This window comes from Podarcis filfolensis, assembly GCF_964270895.1.
Source record: "Podarcis filfolensis genome assembly, chromosome: 1".
NCBI classification, from domain to species: Eukaryota; Metazoa; Chordata; class Lepidosauria; order Squamata; family Lacertidae; genus Podarcis; species Podarcis filfolensis.
Window position 1 is genome coordinate 3319974 of NC_139604.1, and position 18398 is coordinate 3338371.

General features: G+C 46.3%; 1 protein-coding gene across 1 annotated transcript in view; it reads left to right on the forward strand.

The window, feature by feature from the left end:
- The window catches only part of ATIC (5-aminoimidazole-4-carboxamide ribonucleotide formyltransferase/IMP cyclohydrolase), a 32182-nt gene extending 14188 nt beyond the window's left edge, over positions 1–17994 (forward strand). The window contains exons 10-16 of the mRNA XM_083629740.1: positions 1158–1243; positions 3270–3359; positions 4580–4708; positions 6240–6332; positions 14660–14842; positions 16478–16633; positions 17499–17994. Coding sequence (XP_083485866.1) covers positions 1158–1243; positions 3270–3359; positions 4580–4708; positions 6240–6332; positions 14660–14842; positions 16478–16633; positions 17499–17618 — 857 coding nt within the window. The 3' untranslated portion in view covers positions 17619–17994. The remainder of the gene's footprint in view (positions 1–1157; positions 1244–3269; positions 3360–4579; positions 4709–6239; positions 6333–14659; positions 14843–16477; positions 16634–17498) is intronic.
- Positions 17995–18398: the final 404 nt, after the last annotated feature.

Consider the following 18398-nt stretch of genomic DNA (forward strand, 5'->3'; position numbering starts at 1 on the left):
CTTCGGGGCTTTTCCGGGAGGTGGGGGAAGGGATAGAGCCGCGCTTTGTCCCATCCCCCACCTCCCGCAAAAGCCAGGGATAGCCGCACAAAGCCTCACAGGGCAGCGGAGGCTTTGCACCACTAAGGCAGAAACTAAAACAGCTAGAGGGAGCACTGTGCAGCACTTGCTCTAGCTGTTCTGGCTTCTGGGGTAGCCCACGAAGCCTCCTCAGGGCAGCGGGGAGCCTTTATCCTGCTGCCCTATGGAGGCTTCGTGGGCTACCCCAGAGCTGCTCAGGAGCGTGGGGCATCTGCGCGAGCCTGTCCGTTTCTCCCCCCCAGCCCTAGGGACCACACATTCGCTCCATAAGACACACAGACATTTCCCCTTAGTTTTTAAGAGGAAAAAAGTGTGTCTTATGGAGCGAAAAGTACGGTATAACATTAAAATGTGTTATAAAAATGTGACACCAGATGGCGTTGTAGAGCAGAATCCAAAGTCAATGGCAGATTGCCTTGGGAGCGTTTTCCCCCTATAGCTTTTGATAATAGTGTTTTTAATATCTGTATAGATCCAGCCTGGGTTTTCATATCAGGGTTGCATCCGTGCCTTTGATCTTACTGCCCTGTGTAGAATTATTGTTTTCCCTGTTTATAGCATGACATTGTGGGGCAGTGGTGCCCCATCTGTTGGAAATGGCCCCGGGCTGGTTAGACATTCCCCCCACATTGTGGCTCCTGGCAACAGACAGAAGAACTCCCGGGCTGGTTAGACATTCCCCCCACATTGTGGCTCCTGGCAACAGACAGAAGAACTCCATGGAGAAGGGATTCTTCTGCTAGTTAAGCAATTTTGTTAACTTGTGGTGCTTGGCAAGTACCACACAGGTTTGGCAACTTGGTTATTCATGCTGCAGCGAACCACCTACATCAATACTGTGATGTTGAAAATGTTCAGTTGCTACACTGAGCTTGCTTGCCCCCTGGGTAACTTGGGCTGCAGTTAAGAAGAAACCTGCCAGAAGTCCCAAGGGAGTAAGGAGCACTGAACGCATTGGGACTTACTCAAAAGTAAATGCACCTGGGATTGAGCTGTACACTTAAGAAGCTAAATTCTGGGATCCCTGACTCTGGTAGGTGACCTTTCTGGTGCAAAATTCTACTTTTCTCCCCCAGGTGCTGATAGGATGTCGTCTTTTGGTGACTTCATTGCTCTCTCTGACATCTGTGACGTCCCCACAGCGAAGATTATTTCCAGAGAGGTCAGTCCCCGTGGCATTCTGCACCTCTCTGGTCACTATGGCTGGAGTTGGCCTGACCACTGCATGACCATAGAGTAGATGGTGGGTAGGGATAAGGTGGCTGGTAGTGATTTTGTTGCATATAATTTACTTGTAATGGGTGTTGTTCTCCCCCTGTCCTCCTCACTAATCCCTGTGCTGCCCTGGGAACCTGCCCTGGTCTTGAAACCCTCAAGCCTAGTAGTGCGTGGAAGGCCAGGCCTTTAGGCCTGGGTTTTGCCATGTTGCAATGAAGGGCAGAAGTGAGTCCAAGGGAATGGCTGGGAGGAAGGAGTTTCTAAAGTACACAGAGGCACAGGGAAGCTTTGTTGATCAGAACGCAGGCATGCTGAGCACTGAACGCTGCTCCTTTGTAGCCAGAGCAATACCTGACTAAACCCCTGCCATTCGCCATTAAAATGCAAAAAAAGAAATCCCCTCTTCTCTTCACAGTTCTGAAATATGGATCCAGAATAACTGGTCACAGCTGCCAGTTTCCCCCAAGAGCATAATTGTACCCTTCACCTAAAACTTTTGGATTCAGTTTCAGCCTGTGACCCCTTGATTTTTATAAAGCAGCAGATGAGATGGAACAACAGGGAGTCCGTACTAATCATTTCCCCTAACTATGTGCACTTCTTGGAGAATAAAGAACATATTCTTGAACTGATCTTTTCTCCCCCACCCCCACCCCCGCCCTTTGTTAAATTGATATTCCTAAGCCTTTGGACATAGGGTTATACCTAACTTTTATTCCTTTTTTCCTGATCAATTTCTGTTTTATATTTCATGGGAGATACCTAAGGCTGTTTGACAGGTTGTTATACAAGCTGGAAATCCCAATTGAGATTTCTCCCCCCCCCCCCCAGCTGAGCTTTTGCTTTAAGTTGTGTTTTTGTGTTTGGTTTGGTTTTAAAGGCAGGCCGTCTAACAAGTCCATGGACGGTCTCTCTGCCCCCCAAAAAGGTTCAGTTAGAACGAGGCTCCAGCCCTTCCTGCAGGGCAGAGTTAGCCTGCTTGGATTTAGGCTTCTGTAATTACCAGTGGAGCCTGCAACAAAAAGTTGCAGTAGTGGTGGCAGGGATCCTGTCCAGGGTGCTAGCAAGCTAGCAGTTACGTAGTCTTCCAAAGTATTCAGTTCAGTTCAGTTTTCTGAACTTTCCCCTCCCAAATGTCAGACAGGATTCATTGACCACTCAAAAGGTTAACTCCTTATTGGGCAGCTTTCCCTTAAGGTCCCTTGAGCACGCTGACACCTCCCTCTCATCTGTGGCTGTTCTGCTCTGGCTGCAATAGGACTGACACTACCTTAGAATTTAGTTTGCTGATAAGATATTGGACATTCTTGGGTAGCTTAACTTTTTTTTTTTACCTTTATTGGCATAGGTTTAAACAATAAAATCATACAAAGTCACCCAAATATATTAATAATCCAAACACATACAATATATAAAAGGCTCGCTAGCCGCCACTGAATAAATCAGACAACTTTGGATTTAGTTTTAAAAATCTCAGCTAAATAACCCGAAACAATCTTGGTAGTTTCGGGATTATCATCCCTCAACAGGTATTGGATTATAGATTCTTTATAAGTGGGTATTTTGAGCTGTAAGGGAGCCACTACGAGATCTCTGCGATGGGTGTCGAGAAGAGGGCAATCCAAGATTATGTGACGTATTTTATCGGGTATTTTCTTAATACAGGGGCAGAATCTGTTCTGGAAGGGGATCTTTTGAAACCTTCCAACCAAATAGAGCTGAGGGGGGTGCCTTTGACGAGCCAACATAAAAGCTCTGCAATGCTATGGAGTATCTAAATTATAAAAGAAATTAGGCATTACTCCATGGTGAGGCTGCAATCCTAAGTGAGCAGATGAGTGTACGGAAGGCTGGGAGGGGTGACGTTTTGGGATTTCATGGTCCAGTAGCCTCTGCTTAATAAGCGCGAAGATATGTGACTCATCCAATAGAAAAAGGGAATCTATTGCAAACATGTGTTGTGCATACAGGTATCTGATGGGATTGTGGCTCCTGGCTATGATGATGAAGCCCTCAAAATCCTATCCAAAAAGAAAAATGGAAGCTACTGTGTCCTCCAGGTTAGTGTTTGAACTGCTACAGGATATGTGAATATGACAATTGATTTCTCTCAACTCCTCAGTCATATCCAACTACGTCCAGACTTCCCTGCTCCCTCCCTCAATTTACTTTTAAAGCATGATATTTAAGCAAAAACCAATAAAGATATACTCATGACATCTTAACACCTCACAGTGCAATGGCTTTTCTTAAAATTGCCTCTTAGGTTGAGGAGACGCATTTTAGTGATTCCAAACTGTTTTCCATACAGTATGCTTGTAGTTTGCAATATAAATTTGTATTCGGTGCATTGATGGTTTAAAAAACTATGAGAAGTAAGGAAAACCTGACAGTAAGAAAAAACCTTCAGTAAGAAAAACCTGACAATATGGCTGTGGTCCAAAAGGTAATGAATACAACATTGCCATCAATTTAGGGTTTAATGGCATATTGTTTGAAAGTAGTTCCTGTTTCAAATCTCCCAATGTGGAAGTATTCCCTACTTGCATAGGACCAAGCAGATTTTGCACTCAAAAGAGAGAGAGCCAGTGTGGTGTAGTGGTTATGAGCGGTGGACTCGTAATCTGGGGAATCGGGTTCGCGTCTCCGCTCCTCCACCTGCAGCTGCTGAGTGACCTTGGGCCAGTCCCACTTCTCTGAAGTCTCTCAGCCCCACTCACCTCACAGAGTGTTTGTTGGGGGGGAGGAAGGGAAAGGAGATTGTTAGCCGCTTTGAGACTCCTTAAAGGGAGTGAAAGGCAGGATATCAAATCCAAACTCTTCTTCTTCTTCTTCAAAAGTTCTGCAAAGAAATAAAATCACAAAAATATGGCTATTTATATACAAAACCCCTCAATCTCTGTGCCGGGGGGGGGGGGGGGGGGGAGTAACCCATCACATATTTACTCAGGAACAAGTCCCGGTGGGTTCAGTGGGGCTTGCTCCCTACTGAAATGTTTCTAGGACTGCAGTCATAGTCACTTTAAGAGAAGGAGGCTAGAAACCCTGAAAGACGAATAAGACTTTGGGAAGCCGCCGCACAGAAACTTTCAGCAGGTGCTGCTTGCTTGTTTTGAAGTGTATTTTGGCATTTGTGAGGACCATGGAGCTGAACATTTCTGGTAAAGCTTTTGCTGGCTCCTGCTTTCCAGCAGGTGTCTGCAGTACTTCATTAACAATAAGCAATGAGAGAAACTGTATTAAATCGACATGGCATTAAGAACAGAATCCTGCTTTTTAGATGGACCCAGCTTATGAGCCGGATGAAAACGAAATCCGCACTCTGTTTGGATTGCATCTGATGCAGAAGAGGAACGATGGCGTGATTGACCGATCTCTCTTCAAAAACATCGTTACTAAAAATAAAAGTGTAAGTGAAGGAAAGGGTGCCTTGATGGGAGAGCTGACTGACAATGCTCCTGTCAGGAATGGAAATTAGAGCGCTACGTTGAGACCATTTAATGGTTCAGCCTTAACAGTATATAATTGAATGGCAGGACTCAGGCTTTGGACATACAGCCCTCTGATTCCATCCTCCTTTATCTTGAGTTGAAAAGAACAGAACACCAAGCATCAGTTCTGAAGAGTGGCATCCAAACACCAGTCCTCTCCAAAGGCCGATGCCCCCCCCCAAAAAAACACCTCTCCTTCAAACAAGTCCAGAAGCCCATTCAGAACCTCGTCATTTTCACCAAAGACAGGCAGGCACCCAACCTGTTGGTGTAGTACCACTTAAGATCAGCAGGTGGCTCTGCAGAACACTTTGCCATTAATCAGGTTGCCATTAAACATCGCTGCTTGCCTGCTTTCCCCAGGCTTGTTTATCTGCTGCTCAGTCACTAAACTGTCCATCTTCACTAGTAATACAAGGATGCCAAGAAATCTGGAGACGGGCTGGAGATCCTGTATGTAGTGAGGATGGTAGAAGCAGAAGCCAATTGGTGAAACTTGCTCATCTGAAAATCCACCTTTCCTGCTCAGATAAATCCTCTGGGGTGCTTGTTGGATATTTCCATAACCTGTTGGGGTTTGGCATGCAGCTGTCTTTGGGTCCAGCCCACTTCCAGGTACCTGGCCTGCTCTGCAGCAGAGCAATCACGCAGCTTCCACAGCATGTGGGAGTTCCAAGACTAGCACGGCAAGTGGAAATAAATCACAGGAAATGATTGAGTACAGACACAAGTCTTTACGGTCAGTTTTAAGCGTGGCTGTTACAAACTATACAAAACAAAGCCTCTACTAGAGCCCTGATCGAGGCAGTTTAAACTTAATGCTCAGGCCTGGCCCTAAAAACTGCCAGACCGTCTCTCACATCTTCACAGTTTGAGAGAAGAGTTTAGACTAAACATCTCTTAACTGTCCAGTACAGAAGAGTGCATGGGTAAAGACATTCTTCACAGTGACCTTGCGCCCTGGCTTCTAGCATCTTCTGTGTTGTTTCTGGGAATGAATGTCACTCCCCCCAACAGGGCCCCCAGCCCCCCTCTTCTCAGCTCCCCTCTTGGTCTCCAGGGAAGAGGCAGCAGCCCTGTCAGGAGAGAGAGAGAGGAGAGACTTCACACAGGGCTGGTGAAGAGATGTCAGTGTCTCATGGAGACAGCTGCCTTGCTCTGCAGGGGAATTCTGTTAAAGACCACCTAGATTTTTCTAGAAAAAAACAGTTGTGCCTTCATTTTAATTCAACGGTCATCTAACCACTCAGGTTATAGAAGATAATTGGTTTGCAGAGTGTTTAGAGTAAAGACTCAAAACAGTTATTAAAGTAAGTGCCCTGATCTTCAGTTTTATGTCTGGAGTAGTGCTGCTTAGGAAGTGGGTTTTTCCTTTCCTTTTGCCTTTGCAGCCAATTTCCATACTTTAATAGTGATACCTTCACAGCCACCTCTCTCTTGTTGTTTCAGCTGCCCGAGCCAGCAGTCCGAGATCTGATTGTTGCCAGCATCGCTGTCAAATACACCCAGTCTAATTCAGTTTGTTATGCCAAGAATGGACAGGTAACTGCTTGGAAACGTTCAAGGGAGATCATCCCATTGTACTTTCTGGTCAGAACGTCAGCTTTTGAAACTTCGTGCTGTGAAACAAATACAAGTGCAGTGATTTAGACATCTTTCTGCAGGGTCTGCAGTTAAAGTTTTGCTAAGTTCCATTTGATACATTCTTCCCTTCCCACCTTTTTCTATGTTCTCTGGCTCACAGACTCCAAAATTTCCCTTGTGTGTGTTTACTATATTGAAGCCAGCAGCAGAGTGGGTGATGATGGACCTACATTGTAAGTGACTGAGGGCACATTCGCTGCCCAGAAAAGAAATACCTTGGTGTACAGTGAATGTGTTTTCAAACCATTTACGCCACGCTGCCACTGCAGTCGTGTCTTCATCCGGAATCTGAGTGTGTTTTTGTGCACAAAGAGTGCTTCTTCTTCTCCACCAGGCACTGCCATCTTTACTCCCCCATCAGACTTAAGAGTGCTACTTGCATGCCTTGGAAGTGTTCCCCGTCACACCTCTTCTTTATTATTTTCAAGTGCATGGCAGACCTTTCTGCATACTTCCCAGTTCTGAACTTGCCCACAATTACGAGTGGTGATGTTGAGCTAGAAACAGTGTTTGGGATATTGAGTCCTGTTGAGTTGCTGCTGTCCTTCTAAAGATGCTTTGGCTTGTTGGGACCAATCTGCTGACTTTGAAAGAGTTCTCCTGCCTTTGCAAGGAGACTTGTTTGTGGTGCCATACAGGTTTACTGCCGCTGCGCCATAAATGTCAATATGTCTCCCTGCATTGAAGTGCTCCTAGGGGCAGACTGGCGGGAAATCCTCTAGTGAGTCAGGGAAACTGGACAAAACGCCAGCTCCCTTGGCCTGAAAACAAGATGAGCACCGCAACCCCATAGTCTCCTTTGACTGAACTTAACCGTCCAGGGGTCCTTTTTTTATAACTTGCCAATTTGCTCTGCTCTCCTAAGGAGTCTAGGGTGGCAGTCATGTGTCCTGTGCTTTATCAACACTGTAACCTTACAAGGTGGGAGATTGTGGAAGCTTCCCAGCAGGTCTGTCGCTGTTGCCTGCCAGGAAGGGTGAGGAGCTTGGTGTTGTGCTGGTGGTACAGTTTTTAATTTTGACCTTATTAAAGTGCTTCAGAGAAGCCTCATGGGCTGTAGCTGTTCTGCTGCTGGTCTCACAGGTCATTTCAAGCTCATGTCCTCCCCATAAGCATAATAAATAGGACTGGTCCAGGAACAAAGCGCATTTGCCGCTGCTCCCTTTCAAGAACGGTGTTGAGCATCCCTCCTTGATGTTTCCTCCAGAGCCTTTGCAGAGGCAGCTGCATTTTCCATTGTTGGAGCGTTGCAATAATGACTGTACCATCTGTGATGCTGGGGAAGTAAGAGACTCCATTCAGGTTCAAGCAGAAGGAAGACTCCTCTTTGCTATTTGGGGCAAATGGTGTACATTTTGATTCTGTTTGTGTATGGTACATTTTGAACTGTGCTTGTTTTTCTCTGGATGTTGGGCTTTACCCTCCCCCACCACACACACTTTTTTAATGGTAGCAGTTATAGCAACACGATGAGCTTTTTTCTCTGTGTCAAAAGCTTCTTAGTTGACTTCGTCCTGTGATTTGTTTATGTGCTCAGAGGCTAGGCTGAGCTGAAAAACAAGGGGGGGGGAAGCTTCTGGAATAATTTAGGATTCTAATCCTGCTTCTGTTTCTTCTCCGGATAAATGATTGAACTGTTTATACCGTCATTTCAGTTGACACACATGAGGGCTGTATTCTGTTGCAGCCTCTGCAAACATCCCAAGAGAGTTAACTAGAATACACTGAGATTCTTCGTTGCAATAAACAAGTCATTCAGACCTGAAATGGCAACTCTCCATTGGGTACTTTTGATATACCTTGTACCTGGCTGGTATAGTGTTGGCTGTATAAATGTTCAGTTGCTTTTAGCACCATTCAAGAGCCATTGAAATTCGTGGCAAATCTCCCGTAAATCTTAAAGGATCAGGGCCACAGCCAGAATGAACAAGCCCTTGAGCGGCCCCTTAACTTTCAGGGGGGTGTGCCATGACTCCCCCCCCCCACCTTGGGATGTGCTTCAATATTGTCCAGCTCCTGATATTGAGGGCTTATCCACACTTCCTCTTGCCCCACTCTTTTCCCCAGGGAAAAGAGTCTACTCCTTAGGACTCAGCTGAGAACTAAGTTCTTTAGTAGTCAATTGGAGCAAACCGCCATTTGGGTTTTCTCTGGGTTGATGCTGGCTCCGTTTCAGAGCTAGAGGGTTTTCCCTGGGGAAGGTGCAGGGCAGGGGGAAACAGCTCAGACCCCCATGTTTCTAGGCATGGGACAAGGGGGAGCGTGGAGGGAGCCCTAAGTGCCCCTCGAGTTTTTATCTTCAGAGCTGACAGGATTTGCTGCTTTCCCCCTTAATTAAGAATCATGGTACTCAAATTCAGTTACTCAGACGAGAGGCATATAATAAGCAACCCAGAATGCTTATGAAGGAATAAAGGTAATAGAAGCACATGGCCTTAGCTCCTGAATTGTTCTTCCCCAGGGACAGAAGGGCTGCTTCCATTCACATCCAACAGAAACCCCTGCTGTGATTTTTGTAATTTCCTGTAGACCCACCCCCTCCCCTGCCACGGCCACCTATATTTTTGCCACCACCAAAGCAAGGTAGATTTTCTAGGGGCTGCATGTGGCTTGGGGAATTGGTAGAAACTATCATGCAGGGGTAAAGAAGCTTTTTGGCCCTGGGAGCAGATCTGAAGGTGGAGGTTGTAAGGAGCTGCCATGGGGCAGTTAAGGAGCAGCACTGGGAGGGAGTCGTGGTTTCTGCCGCATGGCTCCTTGAGCGTAGAGGCTCATGCAGGATCCTGAGCACTCTTTGCTTGGAAGGGAAGCAACTTCACACACTATGTCTTTCACTCAGTGACTACGAAGGAGCAAGAATTAACAAATCAAACACCACAGACCAGGTTCTCAAACTTTTTTTCTCAGAATATAAATTAGCTCACCCCACATCAGATTTTTTATTGATAATACAGTGGTGCCCCGCAAGACGAACGCCTCGCAAGACGAAAAACCCGCTAGACGAAAGGGTTTTTCCGTTTTGGAGGCGCTTCGCAAAACGAATTTCCCTATGGGCTTCCTTCGCAAGACGAAAGCCCATAGGGAAATCTCCAGGACAGCGGGGAAGCGCAGCGCGTCTTCCCCACTGTCCTCGGACCTCCTCCGAAGGCTGGCGGTGGGGCGGAGAGACCTCCTCCCGCCGCCAGCCTTCGGACGGCTCCTCCGAAGGCTGGCGGTGGGGCGGAGAGACCTCCTCCCGCCGCCAGCCTTCGGAAGGCTCCTCCGAAGGGTGGCGGTGGGGCGGAGAGACCTCCCCGCGCCAGCCTTCGGAAGGCTCCTCCGAAGGCTGGCGGTGGGGCGGAGAGACCTCCTCCCGCTGCCAGCCTTCAGACGGCTCCTCCGAAGGCTGGCGGTGGGGCGGAGAGACCTCCTCCCGCCGCCAGCCTTCGGAAGGCTCCTCCGAAGGCTGGCGGTGGGGCGGAGAGACCTCCTCCCGCCGCCAGCCTTCCGAGCAGCCTTCCGAAGGCTGGCGGCGGGAGGAGGTCTCTCCGCCCCACCGCCAGCCTTCGGAAGGCTGCTCAGAAGGCTGGCGGCGGGAGGAGGTCTCTCCGCCCCACCGCCAGCCTTCGGATGGCTGTCCTGAAGACTTGCGGTGGGAGGAGGGTTTTCCTTCCCACCGCCAACATTCAGAATGCTGTTCTGAATGTTGGCAGTGGGGAGGAAAAACCCTCCTCCCACTGCAAGCCCCGGGAACAGAGGAGAAGCGCTGCGCGCCTTCCCCTCTGTTCCCGGACCTGTCCTGAAGGCTTTCGGTGGGGAGAAAAGCCCTTCTCCGCACCGCCAGCCTGGCAAGCGGTCTCCATAGGAACGCATTAATTGATTTTCAATGCATTCCTATGGGAAACCGTGCTTCGCAAGACGAAAAACTCGCAAGAAGAAAAAACTTGCGGAACGAATTAATTTCGTCTTGCGAGGCACCACTGTAAATACATTGGAAAACACAAAGAAACAACTCCTAGCAGTGCTTGAATTATAACACAGAACACAACTACTATATAATATGGTCATGAGACACCCAGAAAGTATAAAACAGTGCAGCTTCATAAGAACATGAATCGTTTCCAAAATGTAATTATAAACGAGCCTCTTTCATCTGTGCCTTAAGTATGAGTAATCACATTTATATTAGGTGTAGTTTGAGACAAACAAACTCATCTCTTCAACACAAAGAAGCCTTTCTCTTTTCTGATCTTTCATATTTGTCAGAGTTCAAAATCCCTGTTCACAACAATATGTTGTGGAGAACTGTAGAAAAACAGCCAGTGCTCTCACTCTCATTTTAAAAAGATATCCATATTCTGCATTTTATTGTATTTTTTAAGTTGATACTATGCTACACTGAAATGTTGGAATGTTTCTTTGATTGCCCTTGAATCTTCCCACCGCACTTCCCACCCTCTCCTGGTACACCCGTGGGGCAAGGCCTGCCCTTTGAGAGCTACTGCCATAGACCAAGCACTTGCACTGCTCAGAGGTGCAGTATTTTGTTTGTTGTGAAGATGAAGAGTGTTGTTTGATGTGTAAAATCAGCTTGTATTGAGGTTCAATGCAGTCCTGAAGCCAGTGGAGAAGCCATGTTAGGCAAAAGACCTTTCTAATGGAGCAGGCACAACATTGCAGCTGCCCAGCATGCAGGACTCTGTAAATCCATTCATTGTGCAGCCCCTGAGGAATATTAAACAAGCGCAATGTTGTGTAATGCCAGTGGCTGTCTTGTTAGCTAGGAGCATATTATTCATTGGCTGCTAAAAAAAGGACACAAGTCCAGATTTTTCATTCCCTGTCATTGGGGAACGATCTTTATTTTTGTTTTTTAAATGATTCTGGCAAGATGTGAAATCACTGTAGGAATAAGACAGCAAATGGTTCATTTCTTTCAGTTTGGCCTTGGACTCAGGGCTTTAACATCTGGTAAATGCAGCCTAGGCTGGAAAGTTTGAGGCAGTGGCCAGGCCTCTTGACCCAGCAAGGAACTCATCTCTCCCCTGGTGCTCCTTTCTAAAGAGCTTGTCCTTGGTCGGAAACAGGAAGACAGTCCCAAAATATTGCAGAGGGTGGGGGTGAGGAGAGCGGAAAGTGCCCCCCAGCCTGTTTTTAACATAGCAGAATGAAGGCCCAAACCCCAAAAATAATTGAGCTGAAAATGAAATCCATGTGGATGATGCAAACTCTTGAGCTTTGGCCATTTGAGATTATAGGCCACCTCCTTGATGTCAGTCCCTTAACTTAAGAGACTATTTGCTCTCTGAGTTCCCTGTTGCAATGGCACTGGAGGTAGTAATAATAGCCTTTTACTGCCCTTTAAATACAGGCTTAAAAATGAATTCAGAATTTTAATCTACAGTAATAAGATCGATCTGAGCAAATGGAGATTGCTTCAGAGTAAAAATGCATAGAGTTCCACTGCCTAAGCATGGAACTGGCATTATTATCTGAATTAGTGCAGGGTTGTGAATGTACAGTTGTAGTATAGCTTTTGAGTCCTTATTGCATTAGAATGAGGTTTACACCTTTCCCTGGATTTGTTTAGATTTTTATTCTGTCTCTTGAGTTCAAGGTGAGCAGAGCAGAATGCATGGTTTGTAAAAACACACACATATACAGTGGTACCTCTGGTTGTGAACGGGATCCATTCCGGAGCCCTGTTCGCAACATGAGCAGAATGCAACCCACGTCTGCGCGGGTCGCAATTCGCCGCTTCTGCACATGCACGTGACATCATTTTGAGCGTGAGCAGTGAAACACAGAAGTAACCCTTTCCAGTACTTCGGGTCACCGCGGGACACAACCTGAAAAGATTTTAACCTGAAGCAAACGTAACAAGAGGTATGACTGTACACACATACCGACGGATGTAGTTTACGCTGAAAAGATGTGACTGTCCCAAGGCTACCCGTTAGCTTTGTGGCTGAACAGCTATTTGAATTTGGTCCCTTGACTCCTGATCCCAACAATCATAATTTCTACACCCAAATTGTAGTTTAGAGTGTCAGATGCTATTCTTTCAGTAAACGTTATTAAGCCCTGCTGCTAGATAGGATTGCAGTCATGAATAATAATAACTGGTAATTTCTATAATTGCGGACCCTGGAAAAAATGAGCAGGGAAATTGTTATTGATAACCTGATTTCAGGTTAACATTTCTCCCGGTGAGTGCCGGTCTGTAGAGAGGGGGAGGGTGGTGTAACGCTGCTCTTGGCTTTACGCAAAATAAAACATATGTTGTCTTCTTAAAACTATCCTCTCCAGTCAGTCTGCTAAACTGCTCTCCAGCCCACCTGTAAAATAAATTATGTAATGACTTTTCCCGGAGCGTTTTAGATAGATATAACAGCATATTAGAAGGGCTGAGACCACAAAAACTTTGGATGCTAAAAGAAGCTTGCTAGCCAGACTTCACGCGTGAGGGTGACTGCCCCCCGTTTCGCTTTCTTCGTTTATTAGTGGATTTACAGGACAGCCGTTTGAAGTAGACTAGTTTCTTAAGAACTTGTCTTCACATGCATGGGTTTTCTGATAGATTGCTGCTATTTCTGCTTCAGATGGAGCACATGCAGGCAGGTAGAATTTAGATAGGAAGAAACTGGGTTTGCTACTAAGCAGAAAGGCAGTAGCTTAGCAGAAGAAGTTGTCTTTCTGCACCAGTTAATTATTTCTGGCTTTGGCAATGCCCAGTATAAGTGCCTCCGTAAGGGGAAGGGGGGAAATTGTGACCTCGCAGAAGCAGCAGCATTGTGTGTACCTGTGGGGCTGCCACAGCTCCCCTGGGGCTCCTCTGGCCTAATGACCACAGCACTACCATCCGGACAACATCCACTGTTGCCTCCTCATCCTCCCTGCCCCAAGCCATCACTTCCAAAAGAGTTGGTGTGCCTCAGGCAAATGACTTTAATATTGAATGGACTTAGGAGGCAGCCTTGATACTGAACAGCCAGACTGCGCTCTTTGGGAATGTGGAAAATGTGTGGCTGCAGTTGCCCTCCTGCGCAGCCAGGCTTCCTGCCTGGAACTGACTGGATAGCACCTGGAGTATATAAAAATCCAGTCTTCCTTCTAAATTTCATTTAGATTCCGCCCGCTTTTCTAGTCCTCATTGTTGTGGAAAAAAAGTTTGAAAATATATGTAGAACTAAAGTGGTAACAGCAGGAAAAAATATGCAGGGATTGGAACTCAAAAGTTTTGGATGTTGGTATTCTCTATCTCTTCGCCCCTCTTTCTTTCTCCTTAATGTTAGAGGCCTATGAGTTGTGTCTCCCCACCCCTTCAAAAAAAGCTCAACAGTTTCTATGTTACTCTTGTATCATCATATGTTCCAGCATTTTGTAAACCAAAATGGTGGGTTTTTTGTGCTTTTTTGCGGGGGATTTTTTCCAGTCAAGCAGTATACAAAATTGTATTAAAGTAATGAATAAATTTCAGCTAGAAACTTACCTACTCCTGAGCTGTATATTTCCCTGCTTGCAAATCTAACCTTTGACAATTTTCCTATATGTTGTTTTGCTTACGTGGACAAGTTCATATAATGCTGGACAGCATTAGGTTACACAGCCTATTGAACCTGGTAAGACTGAATTCCAAGGAAATATCTTGGAGCTTTATAATCCCCCTTTGGGTTGGGGCCCCTAATCTTTTCCAGAGGTTCAGGGCTGCAGTGAGCCTTCTCTAGGCCAGTGACACCTATTCACTCAGCCAGAATTGACTCTCTTTGGCTGCCTTAAACTCCTGCACCATCTGCCCATTTCAATGAAGTCTGTAGTGATTGTGGAAATTAAGATAGCTTACAATGTAGTAGAGAATATTACAGCTTTCTCCATAGTGGTTGGGACTCCCACACTGGAGAACGGCTCACACCACGCAGTGCAACTGCTTTCCCAGAGCAGGCTAGATGCCTAGAAATTCTCATAACTTGAGTGCTTCCTTTTCCTTGGCTCAATGCAGAGATTACTGAAGAAAAAGCAGTCTTGTTTCCTAACTTAACAAATATTTTGCTTCCCAACCCCCCCCCCCCCCCGCCCCCGGCGGGTGTGTAATGTTCAGGAATCTTGTTTCTAAACTGGTACATATCGGTGACACAGTTTGTTTAAGGTTTGGCTTTTCTGGTGAGGCCTTGAGTGAATTTCTTAGGGAAAGGTCCCATGGAAGCTTGCCCTTCCTCCAAATAACTTTAGTGCTCTGTCTGTTTCAGGTGGTTGGCATTGGGGCCGGGCAGCAGTCCCGAATCCATTGCACCCGACTGGCTGGAGACAAGGCAAACCACTGGTGGCTCAGGCATCACCCGCGGGTGCTCTCCATGAAGTTCAAAGCAGGAGTGAAAAGAGCGGAAATCTCTAATGCTATTGATCAGTATGTCACAGGGACCATTGGAGAGGTAAGCCTGGGGGCACCTGGCTAGAGACAAAGTCCAGAGTCTGTTCAGGAATGGTGCTTGCATTTATACCCCTTTCTCCAGGGAGCTCAAGGTGTCTTACATGATTCCCCCTGCTCCTCACTTAATCCCTACAACAGTCTTGTGAGGTAGGTTATGCTGAGAGGCAGTGACTGGCTCAGGGTCACCCAGTGAGGTTCTTGGCCGAACCAGGGATTTGAACTCTGGCCTCCCAAGTCTGGCACTCTGACCACTAGGCCACGTGCAACCTCTCCTCACATAGGAGGCACCTTGGAATGCTTACAACCCTGCGAAAGCTCTGTGCTGCCTTATTCAAATATTCAATAGGATAGCCAAAGCCTAGGGAGAAAGGGATGTGCCTTGCATATTCATGTACTTGGGATGGGAGCTCTTGGTTGTGATTGCCATGGCAGGATCTATGTGCTGTTAGTTATTGAAGCTGTAATTCCCTGTTGCTTTTATATAGTGCTTAATTACAAAAAACAACAGTATGAAAAACAGGCAAGTTTGTTCCAAGTGCATTAGACTTCTTAGGGTAGAGCCCCCCCCCCCCCCGCAAGTTAGGTGATCCTTGGAAGCCTCAGTAAAAAGGCCAGGCATCTCTGAATTTCTCAGAGGCAAACAATACTCCCATCATGATGTGGCATCTGAAAGGTAAGAGTCAGATTCAAATAAAACTAGGATCAGTATCAAGTGTCTTCCTTCCAGATCTGGGTTAGTCACACATCATATTTATCAACTGATATTTCAGAAGATCCAACCGGGTACCTTTATAGCTGCTTCCACGAGAAGGTCTGGTTCGTAAAGAGGGAAGGTTCCTAAAGACTTCAATCTGAAGTACCAGAAGAAATTAAGTCAGAGCTGCTGCCTAGTTCTCATCAGAGATCTTTAAGGGAATAAAAGGACCACGAATGGCAACTCTCTGGTTGAAAAGCTTGTGCCGAAAGCATTAAAAACAAATATCCAAATTTGAACACTGCCCCCACCCCCTTTAGCTGCAGAAGGCTGTTTGACTTCTTATTCCAATTACTGGAATGCTTCTCTAGCAAGTTCAGGGCTTCCACAAACGTTGCATAACTTGGTAAACTACACACTCCTTCGGAATGCAATAAAGTCTGAATGCAATAAAGCAAACAGGGATGTGGTTAAAACAGACATTCTGCAAATCATGTCAGCAGTCTGATTGCTTCCTTGGGGCAAACGGCAGCTGGATCCGTGGCACTCAAGACAGAGGACAGTGAGCCAAAATCCTGTTTTGTTAAATGTTGTGTTGGGCTCCTTGTACTAAATGGTCTGTTTGGGTGCTTTGATGTTTACTCACTGGCTGGAGTAGCAGAAAATAGGCCAAGCAAAGCAAATGACTGAAATGAGCAGGGTGCTTTGTAGCAGGAAGCTATAAGGGTACGTGTGTGTATTAGTTTAAACAACAAAGGAACCAGGGGGGCTTAGAATTTAATAAACCTCCGAGTACAAATTTTGTAGCAAGGTGTTACGTAGCTGTGACCTTCCAGTGGGGAACTTGGAGAAATGTTTGCATTCTTGTCACTGTATTTGCCTGCATTGTTGAATTAGATGCCACCAATGAAGCAGGTGAATTTTTAAAATGCCCCTTTTCAGGATGAAGATCTTGTCAAGTGGAAGGCGCTGTTTGAGGAAGTCCCAGCTTTGCTAACTGAGGCAGACCAAAAGGCATGGATTGGGAAACTGAATGGCGTCTCGCTCAGCTCTGATGCTTTCTTCCCTTTCAGGGATAACGTGGATAGAGCAAAGCGGGTAAGGCTGTGGAATTGGCGGGTGTGGTGTGTGTGTGTGTGTGTGTGTGTGTGTGTGTGTGTGTGTGACTGTGACTGTGACTCTTAATGACTAATGGGCCTGAGGAGAATATGTCCAGTTAGCTGCTCTTGCTCTGCATACTGGCTCCCTAAAGTCTGTTTTGTAGGTTCCGGTTGCAAGTAAGAGGTATCAAAGTGGAAGCAGGAGTAGCTGTAGTCCAGACATGCATTTCAGGAAATAATAATAAATAATAATAATAATTTATTATTTATACCCCGCCCATCTGGCTGAGTTTCCCCAGCCACTCTGGGCGGCTCCCAATCAAGTATTAAAAACAATACAGCATTAAATATTAAAAACTTCCCTGAACAGGGCTGCCTTCAGATGTCTTTTAAAGATAAGATAGCTGCTTATTTCCTTCACATCTGAAGGGAGGGCGTTCCACAGGGTGGGAGCCACTACCGAGAAGGACCTCTGCCTGGTTCCCTGTAACCTCACTTCTCGCAATGAGGGAACTGCCAGAAGGCCCTTGGCGCTGGATCTCAGTGTCTGTACTGAACGATGGGGGTGGAGACGCTCCTTCAGGTATACTGGACCGAGGCCGTTTAGAGCTTTAAAGGTCAGCATCAACAAAGCTGATGATACTTACTCAAACTCAGACAGGTTACAATTCTCATCTTTCAGCACCTTCCAAAGAGAAGATTCACCACCCTTAGTGTCCTCTCTGACCTCCATTTAGGACAATCTTCCCCAAAAGTGGTTGACAGCTTTTGTGGGCACCCCATATGTGCAGGGTTGTTCAGCAGCTAATGAAATGGTTCAATAAAGCTGATTTGTTTTTGTCTCCCTCCTCCTTTTCTCTCAGAGTGGAGTCCAGTTCATTGCTGCCCCTTCTGGTTCAGCAGCTGACCAAGTTGTGATCGAAGCCTGCGATGAGCTGGGAATAACTCTTGTTCATACCAGCCTCCGTCTCTTCCACCACTGAAGCTTCCTCATGTTGCCAGACATTCCTCTTTGCTCATTTGCTTGTCTCTTTGCTTGTGGAAGCATCCTCATTAACGGGTTCTTGCTTGCTTTCTAAAAAGCCAGTCTTCATGGGAACATTTCACTTTATATTCTACATATAATACCCATTGCTTTGAGAAAACTAAGGTAGCTAACCTCTGATGCATTTCTTGAAAAATTAATGGACAAAAGTGTTTGTCACTAATGTGTCTGAAGTCGAATTCTTTATGCATTCAAGGTGTGGACATTGGTTTTATTGGCTTTTGCAGTATGCAGATAATGAGCTGGGCATTGTATGTATGGGAAGCAGATAATCATTGTACTTTGATATTAAAATACCACATTTAATCTCATAATAGTCTCACTCCCATTTTTGCAGCTCTAAAGTTGGTCCCAGTGCTTTCCCCACATAATAGTTGCAGGGTATAATTCGACAGCAGGAGGATCCGTGGAGCTGGGCTGCCGATGGCCTTGAATGCCGGCTATTGACTGGGAAGGGCATTCAACCCGGGCGCCAGATTGCTTTTGCCTCTCTGGGCCCCTCCATGTGTTCATGCCTTGGGGCGCGCGAGCTGCCAGAGACCAGTGCAAACTTGGCAGGCGTGGAACTCCAGCACCCCACGGCTTGGCTCACACCCAACTGCTGAGGCCTGCATCTCCTCCTGCCTACAATCTGGGACACGACGGCGTCCACCCACCTTGACAGCTTCCAGCCATTACCGTAATTCATTACATAATGGTTGCACCCCCCTTTTTTTGG